Here is a 27,628-nt window from a genome sequence, read left to right as displayed (position 1 = left end):
AGGCTTATTTTTCCAAGTGGTCTGGCAGAAATTAAAAATAACAGCTGGCTTTAGAGAAAAAGCCACACTTGCGAGTTAGAAGCGTTCAATCTGTGGTAATTTACAGGAATGCCATTACCAGTATGTTGTTTGAATTACTGTGTTTTCCTCATTACCATCTTATAACTGAATGAACTGACACTTTTCCTTTGTGTCTGGGAGGGCCGAATATGTTCTGGATGATATCAGTTCTTCTTACAGGTGGAACTCAGTTCCATCTCAAACTCAGTTGTTAGCCTTAAATAATAGCCATTAAGAGGAGGAAAATATCTGTGCAGACAATGAGTGAGACTGAAGAAAGATAAAGTTTTTGTAGATGCTTGCTTTTATGAGCTAAACTACCAGAGGTCCATAGTTCAGAAGCAAATCTTTCTGATGCCTGCAGTGGTCAAGAAGTCTGGAGGACTAATGTTTTGGTCCCAAGCTAACATACACTATTGCATTTCAAAGAAAAGCAAAATAAGATAAAATAAGAGTCTGATCCTTGGAAATTAGAGAAGGACCAATTAAAGGAGAATACTTTGCAAGAAGCAAAATCCAACAAGTAGTCTCCTCCTTCATTGTGTGTGTGTGGTTGGGTTTTTTTAATACTTTGTCTTTAGATTTCTTCCAATTATGCTGGATTTTACCCAGTTCGATGAAGAGGTGGTCAGATGGTTTGTTCCTCAGTTGTTCAGCTTGTAAGTCTATGAAGACACGTTCTTTGGTATGGTGCTACAGTCTTAATCTGATCACACTATGTCAGTAAAATTCCATTTCCTCTTGATCTTGTCTCCTGCTGCTGCAGCTGTAGCAATGCCTCCACTGTGACAACAGCAGATTGTTGTCTGGTTGTGTGTAGAATGACTTACGATTTTGGATCTATTTGTACTGACTTTCAAAGTAAGTACTTCTGTGTAAGTGGTCCAATTAATTACAGGGACTTCAACATAGTTATAGTTCTTTCAATTTATTCTTCTCTTTCTCCTTTTCTGTTTTTTTTTTTTTAAATGTTATTTTCTTTAAACAGAGGAAATTTATTCTTTGGGTGAAGTCAGGCTGACACTTTGCAAATTTTCTCTTACAATCGTGATCCTACTCCCTTCCCCACTGACCTGCAGTCCGCTGCAGGTGCTGAGTGTTTACAGAGCAGACAGTGCCAGTGATGTGCAGTTACCTGAATTATCCGTGATGTTTTGCTGAAAACAGATATAATTTGGACCAAAAAAACCCAACAGGAATCTATAAGGAAAAGCTGAGCATTATAATCCCTTTCATTAACTGTAGCACCTATGTTCAGTATAGTAGTCCTGCTGAATAATACATACATTAATGAAGAGTAACTTGAAAAGAATACTTGCAAAAAAAAAAAAAAGAGGGGGGGAAGAGAAGATTGTTCTTAACTGAGATGTGGTCTCAGACTTGCAGAAGACAGTGTTTGCTTGTAATTGAGCAAATGCAGGAGAAAATGCAGTCTCTGTACCAAGAAATTCACGATTTAAGTAGGGGAAAAGAGACAATAAACAGTCACACACCTCAGCTGTTCATTATGAGAACAGTTTGGGCTGGAAGGGACCATTAAAGGCCATCTAGTCCCAACCCCCTGCAGTGAGCAGGGACACCTTTAGCTGGATAAGGCTGCTCAAAGCCCCGTCCAACCTGACCTTGGATGTTTCCAGGGATGGGGCTTCTACTGCCTCTCTGGGCAGTGTGTGCCAGTGTTTCACCACCGTCGTTGTAAAAAATTTCATCCTTATCTAGGCTAAATCTGCTCACTTGTAGTTTAAAGCCATTACTTCTTGTCCTATCACAACAGGCCCTGCTAAAAAGATTGCCCCCACCTTTCTTATAGGCCCCCTTTAAATACTGGAACGCTGCAGTGAGGTCACCTCAGAGCCTTCTCCTCTGCAGACTGAAGAACCCCAACTCACTCAGCCTTTCCTCATAGGAGAGGCACTCCATCCCCTTGATCATTTTTGTGGCCTCCTCTGGACCTGCTCAAGCAGGTCCATGTCTTTCTTGTGCTGAGGACTCCAGAGCTGGACACAGTACCCAGGTGGGGTCTCACCAGAGCAGAGTAGAGGAGCAGAATCACCTCCCCTGCCCTGCTGGCCGTGCTTCTTTTGATGCAACCCAGGATATGGTTGACCTTCTGGGCTGTGAGTACACATTGCCAGCTCGTGTCCAGCTTTTCATCCACAATACCCCCAAGTCCTTCTTGGCAGGGCTGCTCTCAATACCTCCATCCCCCAGCCTGTATTGATACAGGGGATTGCCTCAACCCAAGTGCAGGACTTTGCACTTGGCCTTGTTGAACCTCATGAGGGCCATACGGACCCACTTCTTGAGCTTGTCCAGGTCCCTCTGGATGGTATCCCGTCCCGCAGGCCTATCAACAGCACCACTCAGCTTGGAGTCATCTGCAGATATGCTGGGGGTACGTTTGATCCTGCCGTCGATGTCATTGATGAAGATATTTAAACAGCACTGGTCCCAGTATGGACCCCTGAGGGATGCCACTTGTCACCAATCTCCATCTGGACATTGAGCCATTGACCACTACCCTCTGGGTGCGACCATCCAACCAATTCCTCGCCCAACGAATTATGCTTTAAGGGATCGTTTGCTGACTGACGCTTGTGTTCTACCGAGGGGTGCTTCTGGCACTCTTTCTTAGGTATCCTTTTGTTTATATACTAGCCTCATTATCTTGTCTCCACAGATTGTAGGGCCTATCCACGTAAAATGTACTACACTGATAAAGCTCTGAAGAGCAAAGTAGGATGAAAGAGAAGGTTGTGGGGAGAGGGAGGCAGAGGGGTTGAAAACTGAAGAGCCTCTTCATACAAATGTACTCTGAATTGTCTTTTTGCATGTGGAAAACCCCCCCAAACACTAATAGATTCTGGATGTTTCTGAAGGGTGAAATTATTTTCTTTGTGAAAGGATCTTTACTGTAGCATTTGGTGTGAGGAGAGTGGCAGGAGCAGTGTCGCTGCCCTCAAGCTGGTAACGGCCCAGGTGCTCCTTTTGCTAGCAGTTGTATCTCCCCCCTTACTTGCCTGCTCCTTGCTAATACATTTCTCTTTAGCAACCCCACCTGAACTTCCCCTGCTAGAGCTAAATGCCTCTTCCTGCTTGTTCTGCTCTTGCAGATTAATGAGAGTCATCGCTCCCTGTCCTTTCCAATACCTCCTTTGTATATTTGTGAGATGGTCACTTCTCTCTTCAGTTTTCTTTCCCAAGGCTAATCAGGTCCCAGCTCTTTTAATCTTTCCTTACAGGTTAGGTTCTGTTTTCTCCTGAAATCTCTCCTTTTTGTGCCTCCCATTTTAAAAATAATAACTCTAGGTCAAACAACACTTGACTAAAATTTTAAGTGTGAATTAAGAAGTGACTGTGCTTGTGGTAGCCCTTTCACAGTAATCCCTTTTCGCTTACAGTTATGAAAAACTTTACCCATGTTGCTCCATTTGTGTCACATTCACCTGTGAACTGTATGTACTAAGCAGAGCTTGAGCTCCAAAATACTTTAATTTTTACTAGCATCTCCTGGGAAACTCATCAAAGATTCACCCGTTGGATCACTTGATGACAGCTCCAGCTTTGTGTACTCCATCAGAAGTGGGGAGAGTAGCTATGTGTCTATAGTCTTGCTACGTATCTGAATCTGTCAGTATCATGTAAAGGTTATTCCCAATCCAGATCCAGAGCAGAGTGTGCCATTTGAGTAGCAAATAATTTGGAAATGTGTGTCCCTGGAGCCAAAAGGCGTGGCAGAACTCCTTTCATAATCTGTTCTAAGTCTTGCTCCTGGGAGGACTGAGAACTCGCACTAGAGTCGAGGAAAATATGTGCAAGTTGGCTTCGGTACTAAAATCTAATACATGTGTATATTTGTTTCATTTTTATACAGTTTTGGAGGGAGAGTATTACGAAAACCAGATCAAGAAGAGAAAATTCAATATTAAATTTGTCATGTGCTGTTCTGAAATTCTGGTCTTTGGAAAAAGCCATAGCTTTTCTTTAACATACAAGTGTGGTTTTTTTTTTTTTTCCTCAAGTGAAACCTCTTCACCTGAGAATTTAAAAAAAAAAAAAAAAAAAAAAGGAAATATTTTTGGTTTAATTTGGAGGCTTATGGTTGTTGTGTAATTCTCGAACATTAGCATGTAAGTTCTACAAATGGCATTGTGCACTTTTGTTCTTTCCACCTGAGCAGTTCATCTATCTGAAGGGCTGTTATCTCTTGAGAAACACCTAAGTGGTCAGTATGATGCGCTGGAGAGTTTCTCAATGTTTGCTGCAGGCTGGTTAGATGAAACCCAATTCTATGCTACTGGTTCAGTTCAGGGAGTGATTTCAGTGCAGGGTTTTTATCTTCCATTCTTTCAGTTTCGTTATTACACAGTTGCAGTCCAGTCTTGGGATGGCGTCAGGTGTGATGAACCCAGCAAGCTTTAACAATAATGAACATGTAGGTGGTTGGAATGTCTTTTGCCCTCAGAAGAAAGCTAATTCAGAAAATCACTTAATGCCACAAAGTACGGGAGTGGAAAGTGAGGCATGTAAGGGAACAAGTCACCTGGAGTTGTGTTTGAACGAGCCTCAGGACTTCCTTTCAGGAATGTGAAGTTAATGAATGTGTGTTGTGTTTCTTTTTTGTTTGTTTGTCCTTTTTTTTTTTTTTTTGTTAAAGTGAGGGAAGGACTGCTGCTGCATTGAAACAAACAACAACAAGAACAACAAAAAAGATGTGAGGGATGAGCTGCTTCAGTTTCACTTTTTCGTACCTTAATAGTTAAATCTATATAAACCTGTTGAAGTACACTAAATCTTTTTGCATGCCTGCAGGATAGTGTTCAGTCTGTGTACGGTGCAGGAGACATTACCAGTGTTTTTCTAATACTTAATCAGCGTGCGACGGCAAGGAATCGTTTGGGGTTTGAGCCTGTGTGTATTTGCCTCAATGGTAAATGAGGGAACTCGTACCAGAACTGAACTCTAATTTCTTTCTGCATAGATAACTTTATTGGACAGAACTGTGTAGTTTATGCCATCAAAGATATTAATACTCAAAAGTAACTATACAAACACATGTTCCCATCACATAAATGGCAGGAATTTATAAAAGTAGATACAGTTTCTAGCTATTGTTTTCTTCTGTAAGCAGCATTTGGTATCTTGCAACTTCAAAAGGGTGGGAGCATCAGCTTCTCAGAGTAACATTAATTGTATTCTTTTGGCTATAAATCGAGGAACAAAATGATTAAATAGACTGGAGAAGAGGGGGAGAACTCAAATAAAAAGGCACTTACATTTATTGTGTTTTGCAGGGTTGTTTTCAGGAACAACGTATGTCTCTTGAGACTTTGTTTCTTATCCATTTTATAGAGCTCTGGCCTCTTAACAGCACTGCTTTAATGACTTGTTCTTGGGGTTCTGAGTTGGTATCAGCGTTTGCCATGAAAACAAGCCTGTTACAAAGAGGTCAGGTTTCACAAGACAGCAATAGACTTGTAAAAACAGTTTTTACTGGAACAAATAAAGTCAGAATTAAGAAGAAACCAGAGATTTGCGTAAAGAAACAAGATACAGAAGGAGCAGGTATTGAGCTAAACTGATAAACCATGTATAAATTTAGATAAGAGGCAAGTGGGGATTTTTTGTTTCTACAACCACATTTAGTGACATTAACGAGTTTTTCTGAAGATTTTTGTGCAGTTCTCTGTAGTTCTGACTTTCGCTATGTTTAAAGACTAATTTTCTGAGGAAATTACATTGTTCCCGCTCAGGTCTCAGGCGGAAAAATGTTCTTTAAATATCAGCTTCAATTAACAACTTGCATTTATTTTCTGAATATGATAGCTGAATCTATTCTGGCTTGCTATCATGATGACATTTTGTGTTCTGTGAAATACTAATTTTCCTCAGTTTCTTTTGTAGTTCTTGAGAGTCTCACTTCTATCTTTAATCTTCAGCTGTAATGTACCAGATGGATGGAAATAAATTGTTGTTTACATACATAAATGAAAACCAATTATTGTTTCTGTAGTCTCACTCTTTCCCTTTAATGGAACCAATATAAGAAAATTCTGGGTATGATTTTATAGTTCCTATGGAGGTGAAACCTTTAAAGGTAAGCGCTTTGCTTTAAGACTTCAGCTTCTTAAAATGGTCCTTTCTTGTGCCACTGGCTGTGTGGTGCAGCTGTGCCACATGATGGCTCTGAAACCCGTGTTACTTTGATTTATATTGTTCGTATTATCGATGCCTTTGTTACATTCCTAGAGATTTGATTTTTGAAGGCTAAGCAGACCTGACTATTGTGCTACATCATACTTCCAGTAAATGAAGAGTGCAACACTTCTGTCAGAAAATCTGTTAAGACCAGCACTAGGGAAATATTGTTCTGACTCCACGTGAACACGTGTTGTCTGTATAGGGAGGAATTAGAACGGAGAAGGAGGGAAGGGAGGAGGTAAGACAAGCCTGGATGCATTTTTTTCTCCCCCCTCCCATTCTATACTGGAAAACTACAGGAGAGTTGGACTGCATGAAATTCATCAGAAAGCAAATCCTGAAAGTTGAGAGTTATGGGAAGAACCTGGTGTATGTGCAGGTTATCTGACTTGCACCGAGTCTTTCTGTTCTGTGAAGCTGCAAAGCACCGTTAAGTCTCTTTTTTCCTTTTGATGATTCTGTAGCAATTAAAAGAATATCTGTTTGAGAGAACTGGTTTCGTGTCTCCCCCCAGCAGGCTTGAAATGTAAGACTTCTGGTGTAGCATCTTTATGCAAGTTGTGGGTTGGTTGGTTGGTTTCTTCTTAAACCTGGTACTGCTCAAAAGTGATAGAAAACGAAAAGCGGAACATAGGGAACTGAGTGAAATTCTGCTGGTGAAAGAGGCTAGTTGTGTCTGCAGCGAAGGTGGGTAGGGAACAGGCGGCAGAGTGTGCTGGGGCTGTGGGGACCCGCTGCCAAAAGCAGGGGACTGGTCGTAAAAATGGGTACTGGGAGCATCTGTGCTTGCGTCGCTGGGAGTCTGAATGGCGTTTGGGGTGCCAGACCGAGCTTCGATGGTGGCTGCAACTGCTCTCGGGTGATTCTCGCTGTATAAGGTGGTTGGCTTGTCTTGGTCCTCACCGTCCCTGGGAGGTCTGGTCACAAAGCTGCCACACCGCCCCTCCAACGGTGTGGTTAGGAGCGCCCGTTCCTGCGGTGCTGGTGCCGCTACGGGGGTACAGTGCAGCAGCAGAATTTATTCTGGCCGGGGAAGCGGAACAGCTGTACTGGTCATGGGGATCTTCCAGTGATGCAGCTAGGCCCGTGTTGGGAGCGGGCAGCACCCAGGTGATGGCACGTTCCCTTCTCTCTGCAGTATCAATCCATGCAGTAGTTGTCAAATGACGGGGGGAGGAGCATTCATCGGAGTGCTTGGTGTGCGGCGGTACTAAGGGCATTATTGAGAGCCTCTTCGAGTAAATAGGATGAAAGACCATCTCAGTTAATAACCCAGTAAAATAGAGGAATTTTTTTCAGCACAAAACTTGACTATTAAGAGATGGGTAACTTACTAATACTGGTTTCTATACTGAAAGCATGTTTCTGTATAATGTATACAAGAGTAGAAATTTATTTGAAATTTAATTTTTTTTTTTTTTTAAATCAGTACCATTGACTTTATGCAGAGATTCTTCCCTCTGCAGTTTAAAGTAGTGGAAATGTATGTGGAATTATTTGTATATGGGAGTTATCCAAAAGGAGTTGACTCTGAAGGGTTGTTCTTTCTGTTAATTATGTTATAAGTAGCAGTACATATGCAATTAATTAGAGGGTTTTGCATTCCTTTCCCTTTGGCTTTTTTTTCCTGAGCAAAGAAATCCAACTACTGATCAATTTCTTTGGTGTCTCTTAGCTGGAAGGTATTTATTGATCGACCACTTCAGTTGGCTCAATCTGGTGAACTCCGTAAGTCGTAAATGCTTAAAATTATATTCATGCTCTGTGCATCAGGCATCCGCTTGGCGACTGCTCGGACTGTTGGGATGCAAGTGTTCTTTCATGATTAAACTTATTTTCAGATCTATTTTGGTTTTGATTTTTTTCTTGTCAAACATGAGCTTGTACAACTCTGCAAATGCTTTTACTGAAGTGAGTATTATTAAAGGACTAAAATATAACTGTAGGAACCAAATGTTGTTGTGGAAATTTTCTATTGCTGTCAAACTATTTTTGAAGTGTAGTGTGGCCAGTCCCAAACTAGTTGAATTGACTTAGTTTAATTGACTCATTAGTTTAATAATTGATATGCTTTCCAGCTGCATGTCAGTCAATTTGTATGCTTAATTCTATTCAAGAGTGTCTTTTTCACTTTCATTGAAACTTTTTTTTACTGAGTTAGGTTAAAGCAAAGTTATTTTAAGTAAACCTTCAACCAATGAAACCCTGCTGTTGAGCGAAGTTGAGCAAATTAGACCTATCTTTCTTTGCCTGTAGAAAAGAGGACTATTTGAAGTGTTTCTGGGTATTTTTGCAAGTTGGTCTATGATCTGGAGTTTGATTTAGCCAGGAATTTTTCCTCACTTTACTCCTTTAAATTCAATGTTCTCTTACTTTTAGCAATTTCTGCATTTGAAGTCCAGCCACTTTCAACTGAGGTCCAAGAAGGTGGAGTAGCTCGATTTGCCTGTAAAATAACTGCAAACCCTCCTGCCACTGTCACATGGGAAGTTAATCGAACAACTTTACCTTTAGTCATGGACAGGTATGTAGAGTTCTGCATTTTAGAATGTAATTTATTTTCTGTGATAATGTTGAGCCTGCTACAAGAAGAAAATCTGAATACTTGCAATGCCATTACATAAAAAGGTTCCATGTGTATAGTACGTCAGCTACTAAAATAGCTAGTAATAATTATGTTGTTAATTTTAAATGGGTGTTATGAGTGCAGATCAGAATCACCTGCTATTGTCTGCACGGTAATCATTGACCTATGGATGGTTCTTGGTGAATTTTGGATACAAGTCATCCTCAGGAATGGGAGTTGCTGTGGGATACAGAATAGGTGGACTTTGGCTGGGCGAGTGGTTTGAATTAGCAGGATTGGTTTCACAGAAGAATTGATGCTGAACCTGTTTTTCTGTAGAGGGCAAATAAATAATTATATGTACAGAAAATTCAGTTAAAACACTTAATGCTAGGGAATTTCTGCACAGGGGGACTTCTCTTGAATTGATTAACTTGACGCATACTCCCTGCTAGATTCTTTCCCTGTCCCGATTGTATTAATTGAACCCACCTTCATCCTTCTCGACATGTAACTTCTGTTGAACATGTCTAAGATACCCAGCATGGAAAGGAAAGTAAAAAGAGAAGCATAAAAATCGAAAGCATAGGTGGGTTTCTGGGAACCATAAACCAGTTATGTCAGACATCGCTGCCAAAAGTCAGCCAACCTGAATAGTATGAAGGTGGTAGCTGGCTAAAGAAGGTGGGATGGTTGCTGGGAGGGTGAGAAAGATCTGCTTGTTGAAAGTAAATCCCTCTGCTCTTGTCATGGTGCTGGGGAGAATCTTGCCTGTAGTTCAGAAATGTAGGGAGGTGACTCATGTATAGAGAACGTTTTTGAGTCTCAGCCTGCTGTTCCCAGGTTAGTGTAGCAATGGCTGTTTGTAAATCAAGTAGTTAATTCCATGATGGTGTTCACTGGCTGAACGTTTATCTACATTTCTTTTTTTTGTTTGATTGTTTCTGTGACAGGATAACTGCTCTACCTACAGGAGTTCTTCAGATCTATGGTGTTGAACAGAAGGATGCTGGGAATTACCGATGTGTTGCCACAACAGTAGCCAATAGGCGTAAGAGCGCTGAGGCAGTGCTGAGTGTTATTCCAGGTACTCACCGTGTGAGATTTTTTTTTCAGTGGCATTATATTCTTTTTTACATTATAGCCAAAACACTTAGGTGCGTTGAAGAGCTGTAACTCTCCTCTGAACCACTTGCCCAAATAATGATTTTGCTTGCTTGTATCTTGTGGCTAAAATATTGTTCAGTGTAAGTTCCTACAATTACTGAAGTAAGGCTTTGGGGTAAATTTAATTTTAAGCATCCTTAAAAAAAAAGTCATATTTTATTTCATGTATGAGTTTTTGTTTAATTGTTCTCACTTTCCTTGATTTTCTTTAAAATTGTTTTTTCCCTCCAAAGCCTCAGACTTGAAGCCTTTTCACAAGCCATCTATAATAGCTGGTCCTCAAAACATTACGGCATCTCTTCATCAAACTGTCATACTGGAGTGTGTAGCCACAGGGAATCCAAAGCCAATCATCTCATGGAGCCGGTTAGGTAGGTCTTAAAATTACAGCATACGACCTTCAGCCCATGGAGAGGAAGTGAAACTGGAAAGAAGGGATTTCAGCAATTAGGTGACTGTTCTGAGGCTTCCTGTGGTCGATAACGATTAGTAGGGTAGGGTAGGATAAGTGAAATGCTTTTAGTTGCATACTGCCATGCCACTGTTAGGAAGCCCTGAGGTTTTTTCGAGGCTTTGGACTGCCTGCTTTGCTGTCAATCCTGCACTGCCCCCAGTGCAGCGTGGGCAAGGCGCTGGGCAGGGTGGTAACCTCCAGGGGTCTGTGACTTAGAGTAGAATCAACGGCAAGTTTAGGGCAGGCCGGAGTGGTCACATCCTATGAAACAAGCCTGTAAACGTTTCTCCCCCTCTTCTTCTTAGAAGCAGTATGTGAATGTGATCTGGACCTTGTGTTGGTGGGCCATTTGGACTATGGATAGGTATAGTTAAACCCCGAGTAGTCTGCCTGGAAGGGAAGAAGAGAAGGAATGCAGTAAGAATAATAACACTCATCAGTGCATCACATTTTTCCATGAAAACTACCTCTGTTTTTATTCTGACATGTACCTAAATGTGAAGGGCAGGACTGCACCTGTAGAACCAAATCATGAAAAGTTTTCCTACATTTTTATTTCTAAAAGTAGGAGAAATAAACATATCTTTCCTAGTTGATTCAGTGGCTTTTATAGACAAACAAGTAAGAAAAAAGTTAACTAACAGTCATAGAGCATTTGCTGTGGAAATAGAAGAAAATACATGGTAATCAAATACACTCATTTTATCCCCAGCATGATTCAGGATGAGATAGATGATCCCTGTCTGTAAAGATGATGTGGATGTTGGCAGTGATGAACTAAATCATAGTGCAAGGCAATTGGGCAGGCTAACTGGGAAAATGGCGTTGGTTTTTTAGCTGTGATGGTGAATTTGAGCTATAAACCACTGACAAAGTGGTGAGATCTGGCTATCTAAATGGTCAGATAACTAGAGTGAAGAGCAAAGCAATGCAAAATGGAAACCCCTGAAAGCTCATCTGTGATTTTTCCATTTCATCTTTTGACTTTTAAACTCTGATCTCTGCCGTTACTGCCTAGGCAACCCTATTTAAGTTATTTAGATACACTGAACAGTCTTGTAAGCGCACTTTTCCCACTCTCTCAAATAGACCATAAGTCCATTGATGTCTTCAATACCCGCGTCCTTGGAAATGGGAACCTCATGATCTCTGACGTAAAGGTGCAACACGCAGGCGTGTACGTCTGTCGAGCCACTATTCCAGGCACACGGAACTTCACGGTAGCAATGGCAACTGTCACTGTGCTGGGTGAGCCTGCTTTGACTTCCACAGCGTGTTTGAACATCCCGTGTCTGTCTTGAGCTCTGCTATGGGGGGGTTTTTTCTCTCAATTTTCAATTCCATTCTTCTCAATTCTCAAAAAAGGGCTGAATTTTTCTCTCAAACACAGTGCACCAAGGGCTATAGGGAGGCTGCAGAGATGAAACAGATCACAGAACTGTGGCTGCTTTCTTCTGTCTGTTGACTTAGATGAGAAGTGTCAGATACTCAACATCTGAGTTATAAACTAGCAGTTCATTTGCACTGGGAGATACCCAGGTGCAATGTTTGCTCTCAGAAGACAGGCTTTCAACACAGAAAAGAGTCCTGTAACAAAGTAGTAATATGTAATATGTGTGCTTCATGAGCAGTATGTCATAGGCTGGAGTTGGATTTGTTTGTATTCATAAAGGCATGAATACAAATGTGTAGAGATGTTGCTGTCTGTGCAGATAGCATGTCTCTAAACAAATGTGCTTTGTTTACATGGAACCTGCATTCTACCTGGGTATGTGTGTATTTGAGTGGCCTGAGGAAGAGACGTTTGTGTGTGGAAAATTCATTATTATTCTGACTGTCCTTGCATTTGTGGGGGCTTGATTTTTTTTTTTTTTTCCTCCCCCCCCCCCCCCCCCTCTTGTTACTTATCTGTAGCTCCACCTTCGTTTGTGGAATGGCCAGAAAGTTTAACAAGGCCTAGAGCTGGTACTGCTCGTTTTGCTTGTCAGGCAGAAGGAAATCCTGCCCCCAAAATTTCATGGTTAAAGAATGGAAGGAGAATACACTCCAATGGTAGAGTAAAAATGTACAACAGGTAAGATTACAATTGCTGTATGAGAGCTATGCTAGTGATGTGCTACCAAAGGATGAAGTTCCAGTAACTAAATACAGCCAAGCAAGATATAACTCAAGTAAATATGAAATTGGACATTAAGTGTAGTTATGGATGTTTCATTGGCAGAAGAAATGCAGATTAGTCAATACATAAAGTCCTTAGCAAAGCTTCTGTGATCCGTGCCTTACCTGGGGGGGGAGAAACTGAAGTGTTTCACCACAGAGTTGCTCTAGATTTACAGTAGTAAAGCAGAGACCAAAATCTTGCTAGTTGTTCGAGGCTCCATTTCACTACTTCTGTAGAGTGAGCAGCTCATATTGAAGGGTTGGTTAAGAAATGACAGCCCTAAGGTTTTGCTTTTTACAGGCAGGAATAGAGTTACAGGCTTGTTTTCGCTGTGCCTGGCTTTGCAGACATAAACCTAAACATGGCAGGTTTTGAGGAACACTTGCAGTTGCTAAATTTCACAGCTGCACATCCATTTCTAATAGAAGAGTTCGTGGGGCATAAGTCAATTATACTAAATTCATGAAGAAGAGGCAAACATAACTGTTGTTGCATTATGTAGAGCTAAGTTCGTCCAAGATGTGAGCTTTTCCCCCCTCCTTTTTCTTCCTTTTGGATTCAGTAAATTGGTGATTAACCAGATCATTCCTGAAGATGATGCCATTTACCAGTGCATGGCTGAGAACAGCCAGGGATCGATTCTCTCCAGGGCCAGGCTTACTGTAGTTATGTCAGAAGACAGACCCAGTGCGCCTTACAACGTCCACGCTGAAACGATGTCCAGCTCGGCGATCCTGCTGGCGTGGGAGAGGCCACTGTATAACTCAGACAAAGTGATTGCCTACTCCGTGCATTACATGAAGGCAGAAGGTAAGCAGTTTGATTTAAATACTGCTGAACTACTTGTGTGTGCTAGGAACTGGGGTGTCCTTGCAAAGACTGTCGGATTGGAATGGTTCATACCCAAGGCTGCATCAGAGCGTACCAGCACACTGTAGTCAACAGGCACGCTGGGGGAAAAATGCCTTTGCCGCCTTATCTCATTTGTGGGACTGGGTGCGCTTCCAGCTCACCCTTGTCTGATATCTCCAGTGAGCAGATTTTGACGTTAGAAATGGACTTTAAAACTGCGGCCTGCATGCTGCTATCTGGGTTTCCCTCTGTCCTTGGCAGGAGCTTCTGCCTTCTTGCTTCCCTGTGTGTGCTTGGCAGGGAAGGGCAGAATCCTGGAGGCTTACAGAGTTAAACTTTTCACCAGAGACAGCTCTTTTGTCTAGATCCCCAAATTCTTGTGGCTTTACTGGCTTTCATGTATTTTGAAGTAGAATAATTGATACTTTATCAGCTTAACTATCTTCTCTTAGAGTGAATATTGGCTGAATGGTAAAATCCACTCTCCTTTCACCCTTTGGTCTCCTATAATGAGATGTACTCAAACTCTAAAATAGGCTGAAATGAATGGTTTATCCTAGTCTCTGAAATGATATATAAATTCCTGTGTAAGAGGAAATGGATAGTTGGAATAAAAATGAGTAACCAGACATTTTTAAATCCCTTAGTATTGTGTAATTGCTTTAAGTTAAGGTAATCGTTAAGGTAATCGTTAAGGTGGTCGAAAACTTTTTCATAAGCAGAAGCGGTTGCCAAATGACCTGAAAATTTGTTAGGTACACGGCTTAAACTAAGCTGCGATGCAGCTCTGTTTTCTAGGAGCGATTTCTTTTTCCATTTCTATTCAGTAAGTGGTTTATTCAAGGACAGGACTGCAGATGCTCTGCTCTGGGTGGAATACCAGTCTGCCATCTGCTAAGCAGAGGACAGGAAGGACAGCTTAATTACTCTAATACTGATGCAGGAATAGCTGCCTTTGCTTTTGCAAGTGGGATATCTCAGGACACAAGAGAATTTTGTCGGAAGGAAGGAAGGCAGGCATTTTAAAAGATAATGAGGACAAGAGGAGCGGGAAATTACTCCCTGTGCTTTCAGTCACTGAGTAGTTGTGCTCAAAACTCCCTCTTAAAGCTAATATGAATAAAGTCGCACTAGAGAGGTTATCTGGGTAATTGTGTGTCCAGTGCTAATGTAGAGAGCAGAGACCAGGTAACTTCAAAGAAGACTGGAAAACTGTCCTTAGGGAAATGTGTGTTTGTGCATGAAATGCTCTTGCAGGGTAGGGGGAGGAGGTGTCTTCGGTGTCTTTTCTGCAAAATTGTTCTGTGATCCCTGCTTTATGTGCTTGCTTAGCCAAAGGTTGTATCTTGTGAAGTGAGATTGTAGCTTGTCTTGGATTAAAAACCAAAACAAACTCCAAACAAAAGCAACCAACAAACCCTGATCTATTTGAATTTGCTCTCTCAAATACTGATTGTTTTTTTTTAATCTTTCCAGACTATCTTGTGATATTTACTTCATTTAATATAATGGAGTTTTGCATCCTTTCATATTAGTAAAGAAATCCACACAGGGGGAGTGGGGAGGGCTGTGTTAAAAGGAGTAATTACAGTGATGAGAATCAAAATGCAGGTGATCTGCATGCGTTTTTTCTTTGGTAACATGACTGGGTAGTACCAGAAAATCTGCATCAGGACATAAAACCACTTTTGCCTCATTTCCTAAAGAAAATGTTGAGCTTCAAAGGGTAGTGGACTGCACTTCTGTAAAAATAATTGCTTTCTAAGTGATCGTCTGTAAACTTTTCTGAGGTCTCTCCACATATCAGAGGCATTATCAAAAACCTAGAAAATGCCTTTGTGAGAAAGTATAACGTAGGCCATCTCTTGGATGTAAATTTAGAAGCAGCTATATTTAAAGAAATGCAGACTAAATATTACAGAAAACCTTTTGATGACATTCACACCGTACCAGGCCACAGAGGCACATAGACTGTTGACGTTGACAACACCTTATTTACTTTTTAAGAATTCTGGATAATTATGTATTAATGTAAATAGTTCATATTGACGTATTGCTTTCACTATTCCTTTCAGCCTGTCTTTTCCCAGTCTGCCCTCACACCCTGTTTCAGACCCTGATGAAGATTAAAAATTCTCTCAGATATATCTGACTTGAGTATATCTTACTGCTTAAAGCTTCTCATGTGTAAATTTTTACTTCATACATTTATATTCATATATTGCTCTCTTGTTTTAGTTAGGAACCCCATTTGTCAGTGTGAGTAAAGAACACTTTATTGCAAAAGAAAAAGAGTGCTTGCTAAGTCTCCTAAGTTGTACTCATGCTTATGATTCCGTAAACTTGAAACAGAAATGGAAACTGCATAATACACTGTCACATGCAGTTTTGAGGAGTTTTTTCTGTACTCGATGTGGTAGGTGTTTGAATACAAAGATACAGTCACTCATCATTTCATTTCAGAACTCAAGTATTCTGATGTTTCACTGTAAAAACAGGTTCAGGTCTTCTTCCCTATTTAAAACACTAACATTTTTTTTTTTTTAATCAAGTTAGTTGAAGAAACTAACAGGTGGTTTTTTTGTAGTTTTGTTTTTTGTTTCTTTAAGCAGAATATTTTACATTCAGATTTGGGTCATAGTAGCAAGAGGAATAAGGGTCTGATGAGCGTGCATGTTGGAGTGTGTTAATTCCTTGTTAGTGGTTTAGAAAAGGCACAAAGGGAACACTGATTGTGGTGGAAGGCAAGCCTTGTTCTCTATTATGGCTGTTTCATTAGGGCCTCTGCATGAGGCCTAGCAATCCATTCAATGAGAGAACAAGTCCTTTTAATTTGAGCTCAAGGATCTTGTTTAGCAGGTCAGAAATCGTGCCTTGCAATTCCTAATTAACAAGCCATTAGCTAGTCTGTTGTGAGATGCTCGTAATCTTGTCTAATTAAAATGCTATCAAGTTAATTCATAAATGTGGGAAAACTTAATGGTGGAATTTGCCTTTCGTTTTGTTTATAAATTCGGTTGTGAAGAGGAGGAGCTGCTCTTAGAGTTTTGATTAAGTTGACATGCACTTGGTGTGAATGGTTCGTTAACACAGCAGCTTTCACCACACCTATTCCACTTCATGGCCTGCCTCTATAGGAATAAAGCCCAACAAAGACAAGGACGGCTGCATGCATTGCTATGCATATTTTAATGTGAATTGCTGAGAATTTTTTTTTTTTTTAAGAACTCACTGAGGAGCCAAACATTTTTGAAGCTCATTCTGGACTGTTCTTATTGGCCTTTCTCCAAATTAAAGAAAAAAACCTTGTCAATCAGATGTAATAGAATTCGCAGATCCTTTGCTGAATAAATTCTTTTTGTTTGTTTCTTTATTGGGGGGGTGTTTGTTTTGTTTTTGATGGAGTGGAGCCCTCACATTCCTTGCAGTCTGCTATAGAAAGGCTCTGTAAATAGGTTTTGGGAAAAAAACCTCCCTGACTCTAAACAAATAGATTTAGAAGCTCGGTATGAATGATAAGGCTATTAGAGCTTGTCTGTTGTGTTACTGTACATTGGGCACAGTTTGTTGTGACTAGGTCTAAATAGGGTTTAGAACTGCATTCAGCATCCCTTATTCAGTAAAATCCTGAAACACCATAATCTACACCACAGCAAGACACAGTTACTCCTGTGCATAAAAGAGCTTTTACTTAGCAGGGTTGAAAAAGTAGAGGTAGGCTAGGGAAGAACGTGAAATATCTTTGTAAGATATTAAAGCCAAGATACCGGGATGTTTAGGGATTGTCAGGAATTTTTGTTTGTCTAACCGTTGTTTTATGCCAGGTTTAAATAACGAAGAGTACCAAGTGGTCATTGGAAATGATACAACCCATTACATTATTGATGACCTGGAACCAGCCAGCAACTACACTTTCTATATTGTGGCTTATATGCCTCTGGGAGCCAGTCAGATGTCAGATCATGTGACTCAGCACACCCTTGAAGATGGTAAGACAATACCACTGATTTAGGTGAACGTTTTTATTTGCACTGAATAGAAGTGTGCAATCCAGTGCGAACAGCTCTTGGGGGTCCCAAGTTTCCATTGACATCAGTGAGACAATATGTCCTGTGTAAGATTGAGGCAGCTGATGAAAGGAATGAGAGTGAAATAACGATCTGACAGGGTGACATTGTATATTACATGGTGTCTTTTTCTATGCTGAAAGACATTTCATTACATCATGTAAATAACTATTCTAGATCTTTAAGAACTCCCTCAGTGTTGAGAATTTGATGATAGCCTGGGGTTTAGTCTCTATGACTCTCTCTTAGGCATCTGAAATGTGAATCAAACTGCACACCTACTGCGTCTTCTGCAAGTGTTGGAGGAAAATTTGAAATAAAAATTTGCTGTACCAAAAAAAAATTAATGTGGTTTTTTTTGTCTTACGTGCTTATTAGTAGAATCAGAATTTCATAAAAGACCCTGCTGACTCCTTTCACTCCTGCAGTGATTTAACTAATTTGAACATCACAGCGACAACAAACTGTTTGGTATAGTTCATTAGAACTGATTAATAAACTCTGACAGGGTTAAGCTTTGGCAGCACAGAACATTGCCAGTTCCAGTTGTCTGCCTGTTGCCTTGCCAGGAGTTACCACCCTCGTTACACGGGTGGTGGAAGGAAACACGCACCGAATCTTCAACAGTACAGGTTGTTGTCTAGGTTCAGTTTAAGCCGCTGCATCTGGCCTTGATGGTGAGTTTGTCAGAATGGTGAGGTGCTGACTGCCTTTGATTACTGCTGGCAGCAATAAGAGAAGAAAGGAGCTTGCTTAGGCTATAGTGCACGCAGACGGTGAGAAGTGTGAGCATTGTCAAGTCACCCTAAAACAAGAATCTACAAAACTTCTTGGGTTATTTACTCATAGGTCACTGGCACCTCGTCACAGGCTAAGGTGTCAGACAACGATTTTTCCATCCCTCCTTTCCCTGAGCTCAAAAGCTTTGCCTTTTCCTTTTTAGTTCCCTTGAGAGCTCCTGAAATTAGTTTGACAAGCAGGAGTCCTACAGATATTCTCATCTCTTGGCTGCCAATTCCTGCAAAATACAGGAGAGGTCAGGTGGTCCTGTACCGTCTGTCTTTCCGCCTCAGCACAGAGACCAAAATCCAAGTCTTGGAGCTTCCAGGGACTTCAGATGATTATCTCCTTGAAGGCCTGAGGCCTGACAGTGTGTACCTGGTTCGTATCACTGCTGCAACGAGGATTGGCTGGGGAGAGGCATCTTTGTGGACTTCCCACCGGACTCCCAAAGCTACAAGTGTGAAAGGTAATTCTTAACGTTACCATCAGCCTACAGATGGGGTCAGCCGCAGGCTTTATCTGAAGGCTGTGGATTTTTTCTGATGGGTTAGTGCAAGGATGTGAAATAGGTTTTCTCATTACATGTTCTTGTTCTGGTGATCTAGAAAATAGTGTTTGAACCATGATTCGGTGCATAATCTGTAAAAACTTCTGATTCCTTTAATAAATGCAGTTAATACATAGTTTCAGGATCAAAAGTTGAAGAGGAACTAATCTGTCTTATGAAAGGCTTTATATGTGACAGGAGAAGGAAAAGCTGATATATTATTTTGGTGTCAGTCTTTGATTGCTTCCACATGTTGATGTTCACATATTTGACATGGTGGCAGGAAACTTTAATTCATGTTTGTGAGCTGTTCAAATGTTCTAGCTCATAGACTAGTTTCCAATGGTAGCACAGTTTTCTTCTGTTCTGTATAATTTGAATTAAAAAAAATCCAACAACCCCAAACCCCACCGTTGTTCAGTGTAAAATACCTTTCTGCAAACTGGGGCATTACACGTTAGCAGTATGTACAGGTACTTAAAGGATCTGCGTTGATGTGTGTACGTCTGTATTACAAACAAAATACACGTGTGTTTTGAATATGCAAATGGACTTGCTGTTTGAAGAATTAAGTTGTAATTGAGCTTTGGATTACATTATTATTTAGTAATGTGATGCAGAAGAGCATTCAACTTTGCATGAATAGTTTGAAAAAGATGTAGATTTGAATTCATACCTTCATTTCTTAGCTGTAGTCTGCATCCATCCACTTTGGATTTACTGAGTTTTGACTACTGTAGCAAATTAGTAGCACTTGATGCAGTGTGATGTTATTGTTCATCACATTTCCTCTGGCTCACTTTAAAACAGGATGTAATTTTGGAACTCTTTGGAGTGTTTCTGTTTTTCTTTGAAAACAACTACCTTTATAAATTTAATGTATTTACATATTTATTTGGATGCAGAATTAAAAAATGTTTATGTTCTGATTTATCGTAAATTAAATTGTTATTCTCGCTTGTAGGGAGTCAGACATCATAGTAAAGAAATAGTTATGTGAGTACACAGATGAGCTAGAATGGAAGTCTTCAGTGAACTTTGGACTGGTGGGTACCCAGATTTTTGCGTGAAAATTGGTTGTTTCCAGAATAAATGAATGTTACATGTATTTCTCTAAAACCAGCCCCAAAGTCTCCTGAGCTGCGTTTGGAGCCGATGAACTGTACAACTATTACCGTGCAGTGGCAGCAGGACGCAGAGGATACTGCAGCTGTTCAAGGGTACAAGCTGTATTACAAGGAGGAAGGCCAACAGGAGAATGGACCCATTCTGTTGGATGCCAGCGATCTTGAGTATACGGTTAGTGGTTTAGGTGAGTACACCAGATATTTCTTACTGTTCTCAAAGGCAGCAAAGTCAAAGCACCTCTTAGAAACCTTAAATCATTAGACCTGTAAGGCAACAATGTTAGGTTTGGCCATCTATTTTTGCAGCAATGAGCTTTGCAAGCTTGAATTATGCTGCTGCTGGAATTACCCTCTCCCAAAATGTGTGTTGCACTACACTTAGATAAACAGATCTTGTAAATCTTGGGTAATTTGGAAGGACATCCAACTACTTATCACGAGATACAGAACTTACAGGTAGTAAATACTGCTAGTAAATTACATGTCTCTTTAATATTCAGTTTAATATGCAGGTTTTTCAGCTTTAGTGTATTTATGCCTGATCTAGTAACAGTGAAAGTTTATTACCAAATACCAAAGATTTTTATCTGATCTCTCTGGCCTGTTTCTCTGTTATTTGTAGCCTTTGTTATTTGTAACCTATGCTGCACAACAAGCACTGCATTCTCACAGTAGTAGCCAGTAGCCCTTGTGCATATTGCTGTCGTGTTAGTATTTTTAAGGAATACTGGTAAATATTTGCAGGACTGAGCACAAAGATTGGGGCACGGAGCTTGCGGAGTCCCACTGGAGTCTTTCCCCTTAGTCACCTGACTGTTTCCTCCCGTCACTCTCGCTGTGTGTGTTAGCACAGATGTGTTCGTATCATCCCTAGGTAGAAGGTGCTTCTGTTTACACGTAGAACCGAGAATGTCCTTCATCGATAGATGTGATCTGTAATGTCATCAGGAAAAGGAATCTGGGACTTGACACTTAGTGCTTCAAGTGTGTGGAGATAGTTTACTTGGGGGTAGTGTGGAGAATTAATCTTGACTAAATTATCCAAATTGACCTGCAGTCTTAACTAGGTCAAATGGCCTCTTGGCCATGCTCAGATATACTCATCTGCCGCATACAGTTGAGAACTATTTTAGGGGAGATTTGAGGAGAGCATTCTGGTCTGTTAAGTGGACGACTGGCCATCTGTGACCACTTCTAGCCAGAGCATCTGGCAGCAGCTGACTGTTTAACAGAGCTGTGAGACAAAAGAGCAGTGGGTTGAAAGGTTGTGGTATCTGTGTGTCCTAGGACATAAATGCCTTTTTTTTTTTGTCTTCTCATTACGCAGTTACAAAGCAGTAATTTCAGTCACATGCAAACTTATTAACTGTGTGATCCACATCATACGGATTTTCTCAGTACACTAATCCTCCTAGGTTAAAATATTGCTTTATAGAATTATGTTAGAATGCACATTATCTGTATGGTTTTACTGTTTTTTCTTTCCAGTAAGCATGTAGACAGAGGAGGAAACAAAAGCAAAGTGAGTTTGAGAAATGACAACTTTCACATGGTCACATTGTTAACTGAACTACGAGAAGGCTGGGCATGGAGGAATTCATGTGCTGGAGTTAACCATTCAGTCACGGTGCACGTGATCTGTGGAGTGTTTGTTCCTTATCATAATTCTAAGTATCTAAACATGGTGACCAAAATATGATACATCCCATATAATCTGATTGCCATCATTTATATCTTCACATGTGTAATTTATGCTGCCGTATGTTAGATCCACTGAAGAGTATTTTTTTCAAATAACTTCAGTAGAAGTCACCTTTTTAAAATTATTTTAAATGGAATGTATTGAGTTATTTGGAGTATATATCAAATCTGGGAAGTTTTCCTGTGTAAGTTTCTTTGCTGTTTTCTTATTTTCATTTGCTTTGTAGCATTTACAGAAAAAGGCATTCATTGCTAGAGCTACAGAAGACTCACTCAGCGCAGGAAATTTCGTTAGGTCATGATTTTCCACTGCTAAGGTGATTACATATGTTGAAGCTTGGAGCGTTCGCTCAGACCTCTCGTAGTGACAGTGCCTGCCTGACTACTGTGTTTGCCCGTTGAGGAGCTGCCTGTCTGAAATACTGGTGCACACTAAATTATTTCTTAGGAACCAGTACTCAACCAACCTTTTTCTGCCTGTGGTAGCTGCACTTGGGGAGAATATATGCAAAACTGAAATATATGGAAGATTATATGCAGTATATAAACCCACAAAGGCTGTAGCAACATCCACATGTTAAGATGGGACTGATTTGCTTTTCTTTTTTTTTCTTGCCAATAATCTAAATCATTCAAACCAGGTTATTTTATTTAGGCATTTCAAATTTAAAATATTACTAATGAGGAAGTGTCCCTACCTGGTAGAATTCAAGATCAAACAAGGCAAGCCGCCGCTTTAGGTTTTGTGACTACAGTAAACTCAATCTTCATGAACTGGACAGAGGCTTTGAGGACTAATGTTCTGTCATCCACTTGCCTCTCCTGAGGACACTAAACTACTGATTTATTGACAGCCTCTTTAAAATAAATGTCTTCATTATGAGCTACAGAAATTAGTTAGAATCAGGCCAGTGTGAAACCTGAAGGGGAAAGGTGTGTTTTAAGATTTTTGGTTTCATGTATGTTGGATAACATGGTCAAAAGAAAAGGTTATTCCTAATTTAGAAGAATATTAGGTGCTTCCCAGTGGCAAAGATGGAGTAGTTTCTTAGGCATTGTCTGTTGCCACTGAGGTTATGTGGCTTTCAAATGCTCCCTCTTCGTGTCTTAGATTGTCATGACCTAAGGCTGCCCATTCCCTGTTCTCTTGCACAGTTAATAAACTGCAGGTAGACTTCTAGTGTCGTTTGGAGCGTGTCAGTATGTCTCTCCATGGAACCTTCTGCTGATGTTGCTACAACTGCCAATTGTGCAAAATCTGTGCATTTAAAGAAGACGGTTCACTTACTCTGTGGCAGTTGAAGTGCATCACAAAATCAGAATTCATAATATTCTCTAATCAAAGAGAACATTAAGATTGATATTATAAGCACTGTTGATAGAACTGATATAACTAAATGATTTGCAAATGTGTACAAGACTCTTGATGGAGAGAAGTGTGATAGGTAAAGCAGAAGCAGCAATGCTAGGGTTAAATAGGCTACAATAATTGAACATGAAATACAGCAGTATGAATGTTACGCTGTGTGTTTTAATCTCTTGTTGGTTCCTACCTTGTTTTTTGAGAACTGACCTATTTTACTCCAGTGTAGGTCTACCCAGTGACTTCTGTGTATTTTTCAACCGGATTATTTAGCATGATAGTCACCATGTAAATAGAATTAAATGATCTGATCAGAGCCAGGGCTGCCGTTCTCAAAATAAATATCCATAGTTTCACATAGACATTTTTTTGTGTTAAAGGTCTTGCCATTTATTTTTCAATAGCAGACCATTTCCTAGTCCAGTGTAAAATTCCGTTATTACTTGAATTTGACACAGGAGCAGACCCTTGGGTGCATGCCATGCATTTTTGCCTCTATTTTTAATTCCTCCTTAGCTTCCTCCGGCTCTAGAAAGTTTTCCCTAACAGAAAGTCTTTTATTGTCAGACTTGATGAGCTGCTGGTACAGGTTCTTTCTCTGTAATGTTTCAGAATGTGTGTGCTCAGAGTTGAAGTGAGTTTTGTTGGTGGAAGAGTTTGTTTGGGAACTTTCTTCCTGTGCAACAAGAGAGGGATTGGCAAAGCTTGGAAGTTAAACAAAGGGAGTGTCCAGAGAAGCTCATCTCCTGCCTTCAAATTCTTTTTTTCAGAATATTTTAAGCATGTGCATATGCATCTCTGCCTCAGCGTTGCTGGTGCTCACTGCTGTTCTAGGTGGGCTCTTTGCCTGTCACAGCTCATGATGTTTGCGGCTGTATGACTGGTAGGAAGGGAACGCCTGTGCAAGAAGGGCACTGACACAGAACCACCCACTTTAAGCTTATCTGGTTTATTGGAGCCAGGAACTCTTCATAACTAGGCTGCAATGCTGATAGGAATTTCATCCTGGAACCTACATCTAGAAAGGATAAAATAAAATTCAACTCCTTAGTTAACAAACTCCAGAAAGCGTGGTCAGTTCTCATGATGTAGCACAAGAACGCTGTTCTCCAAGCTGCCTGGAAGTCTCCCTCTCTGAACTTTTGTTAATTTTTTGGTTCTCACCATGCTAGTAACTAATTAAATGAATGCCACTGGTGATGGGCGAATGCAGCATGTTCTTGTGCCGTTAATGCCTTCTTCGCTTGGAGGGAGGGAGGAAAGCAAGAATCCACTGCTAATCCATTCTTCCGTGGTGGCTGTCTGGGAGCCCTACCACCTTGAGTGGTGGTAGTTGCAGTGAGGGCTTCAGAAAGCTGAAACTTGGTGACCAGGCGAACCGGAGTCTCACTAAATGCACGCGAAACCCTGAGGCAAGCAGGTTGTGGCAGAGATGTGCACACCTTAGGTCCTCTTTTGGTTCTGTCGCATACAAGATGATATCACAGTAAATAACCGTTTTCAGACAGACACCTTAGGGGATGGAAAAACTGGTCTGTTAGCTTTGGTGAGCTTTGGGACCCCACATACCTTGGCCTTTCCCTTAGGAAGGCCTCTCCCCAGGAGAGCCTGTGGAGTGGTGTCCCCTGCTGTGGGAGCTGCAGCCCCCGGGAGCACTGCTGCCTCCCCGGGGCTTGTGGCGCTTGCAGGCTGCAGGGGACTGGGCAGAAACTGCCAAGTGATGGGATGGCCATGAAATGGAGTGTATCTGCTTTCCAATAACTAAATAAACTGGGTTGATGATTCCTCTGAGGCTTGGAGAGACTGCAAGCTCTCTCTCTGGGAAAGCTGCTTCTATGCTGACTGGGGCCATCTAAGCTGTTTAACATGAGGGGCATCACAGCCCCTTGTTGCTTCTCTGGGGACTCCAGTTTTACCTGGTGGCATTTTCCCCTGCCCCGATATAGTTCTTTTGGAAAAATGATTAGATTCTCTCAGACTCACTTGTGTGATTTACTCCGAAATGTTTGGTCTTAATCAGAAAAACTTCCCTGCCTGAAAACTCTTCTCTGTCCTACCTCTTTCCAGTTGTACAGAGGAGAAATAAGGCAAGTGCATTTCCCTGCCCTCCTCAACTTGGACAAAATTTCCAAGTGAAGAATTTGTCAAAATCTAAATGACACAAAGACACATTTTGTGACCCTGCATGACACTCTCTGAAAAGGGGGCTTGTGCTGAAGAATTAGCCAGCTACCTACTACACTTAGCATTCCCCCAGAGACTTGGCCTTCAGTTGTTTAATTTCCCCTGGATCTATTTATATCGCGTTACAGCCATGATTAGAGCTAAGGTTTAGTCCAGGGCAGCAGAGAGGACAAGGTGATTCTACGGTCTATAGAAATTGAATAAAAGTGTGTAAGAAGAGTCAATGTGAAGAATTTCTCCAATAAACTGGCTGATGCATGTCACCCAAGTGGCTCTTGTAATAATTCTGTGAAAGTGCTTATGAAATTTTGTACAGCAGTTGATAGGATGGTCAGATATGACATAGTGGTTTTGTTTGCATCATGTTGCAAGTGGATGTGCTAGAGAAATGTAAATTTTAAAAACTTAATGAGAAAGATGTCATCAAAGTGGTCAAAGACGTCATTAAGAACTGCAAATGCTGTAATAATGAGAAGGAATACTGTAAGAGCATTACATGTGTTAATGTAGTGATTTCTAATAGCTAGGGCTATAACTTCAGTTTTATCCCAAGTTTTGTTGGTGTCAAAATGCAGTCTAACATACTTGTCTCTCAAAATTCTGGGATATCCAAAATTATGTATGTGGGAATTGATCCTGCTTTTTGGTTTTAAGTTGTTGTGGAAATTTAACTTGGGATTCCCATACAAGTTCAAGGAGCCAGACTTTCCTACAGTTTCATGGAATGATGTGAAAGAAACACAGGTCTTCTCCCTCAACACTCAATTTTTCTTTTATTTCATAGTTAACTGTTCTCAAATGGCATTCAATAAAATATAATCTGGCATTACAGATACACTTTATTTTTGCTTGAGGTATTTTCTATCAGGTCAGACATTCACAGTTAATGAAATGTTGAACAAACTACAGCTCTGTTTAAAAAAAAAAAAAATCAGAAATTTGGTTCTTAAAGATGAACTAAAAGGTCAATTTTCTTGCTTGGAAAACCAGATGATAGCACTGGATGCTGTATATACTGTAGCCATTGTATTTACATTGGTACATAGTGAAAAGCGTCTAATAGTTCAGTAGGTGACCAGGACAAATATTATCATTTATTTCCACTGTTTACAGCTGGGTCAGTCTAGTGTTTACTCATGCTGATTACATCCTTAAACTAAACCTCTTATCTGTCAATTCTCCTGATTGTGTGTAACAGGCTTGCTACTACTACTTATCAGCTAAAACATAAGGGATTTGCTGCCAGAGGGGTGGAGGACTCGGTCGTATTGCACAGTAATAAACCCGAAAGCCCTAGGGGTAGGCTGGACACCTTGAAAAGCCTCTTCCTCGGCTGGCTGTGACCTCTTTCTCTTTCGCAGACGTGGCAGTTGAGGTGTATTTGCACTTAGCAAACCCGAGCTCTTGCCCGCTCCTGGTATGACAGAGCGCTTCTGCCCACGTCAGCAAACAGGAGACACATTCCTTACTTCGTGATGGTGAGAGGCAGACCTGTCACCACCCTAAGCGAGTCTGTCTTCTGAATGCAGACACGGTATATCTGCATATAATTTTTTCCTTGATATTTCTTTTTTCTTTCAGGGTTTAAAAGGGGAGGGGGAGAAACCCTTATAGATGAAGAGAGAGAAGGGAGAGGGGCTTTATTATCCTGCAGCTTTTTTTTTTTTTACCTGCAAAATATCAAAGCAAATGCTGCTTTGATAAGCTTTTACCCCTTTTATATAAGGAACCATATTGCATTTTACAGGCTCTAAGTGTAAATAGAGATTAAACTGGGTTTTCTTCTGTTCTGTTGTTGGAATTTACAAACTGTCACATCACGTTTTGTTTCAAATCCATGTCAGTGCTAGTACTTTCTCTAGGTATGTTTGTAGCAGAGAGCTGCTTTTAAATTCAGATTTACTCTTCTTGCTTGTGCAAGAACTAGGTTGGGTGGCAGAGGCAGGGAAGAAATTGAAACTTTTGTCTTGTGCAGCGTTTCTGACTGTGTACTGCTTGGTCCATGTGCAGCTGGATGTGTCCCAGAACCAGCGAGCGGGGAGCATCAAGAGGTTCACAGCACAAATACACTGATGTGAGGTGACCAGACAAACTGATTTGCAGACTCACTCACTTGGTTCCTGCCTTCCTTAGGGAAGGGAAATACTACATGCCTCTGTTCAGATGAAAATTTGATTCAGTCAGGTTGTAAACTGAATTCTTACTGAGCACAACTGCAGCTCGTTTTTAACTATGCGGCCCTTTGTTGGAGCTTATTGGCATGGCCTCCATTACAACAACTCTGTCTTTGGCTCAGCTTTATTTAAGCACTCTTACACACAACTGAGTGGGAATCCTAGATAAATATCAGCTTGTTCTGAGCAGATTTGCTGAGGAGAGGCCAGTTAACTGTCAG

The 27,628-nt window shown here is 40.8% G+C and overlaps 1 protein-coding gene across 1 annotated transcript in view; it reads left to right on the top strand.

The window, feature by feature from the left end:
- The window catches only part of PRTG (protogenin), an 84,637-nt gene that overhangs the window by 27,361 nt on the left and 29,648 nt on the right, over window positions 1–27,628 (top strand). Inside the window, 9 exon segments of the mRNA XM_086471759.1 lie at window positions 8,641–8,785; window positions 9,781–9,914; window positions 10,228–10,365; window positions 11,538–11,696; window positions 12,363–12,522; window positions 13,172–13,419; window positions 17,286–17,450; window positions 18,472–18,777; window positions 19,982–20,170. Of these exon segments, the coding sequence (XP_086327885.1) occupies window positions 8,641–8,785; window positions 9,781–9,914; window positions 10,228–10,365; window positions 11,538–11,696; window positions 12,363–12,522; window positions 13,172–13,419; window positions 17,286–17,450; window positions 18,472–18,777; window positions 19,982–20,170 (1,644 nt within the window).

The sequence above is a fragment of the Leptosomus discolor genome, chromosome 11 (genome assembly GCF_034619465.1).
Source record: "Leptosomus discolor isolate bLepDis1 chromosome 11, bLepDis1.hap2, whole genome shotgun sequence".
In the NCBI taxonomy this organism is placed as follows: domain Eukaryota; kingdom Metazoa; phylum Chordata; class Aves; order Leptosomiformes; family Leptosomidae; genus Leptosomus; species Leptosomus discolor.
Note: the sequence above shows the minus strand (reverse complement) of the source record. Positions and strands in the feature narration are given on the sequence as shown.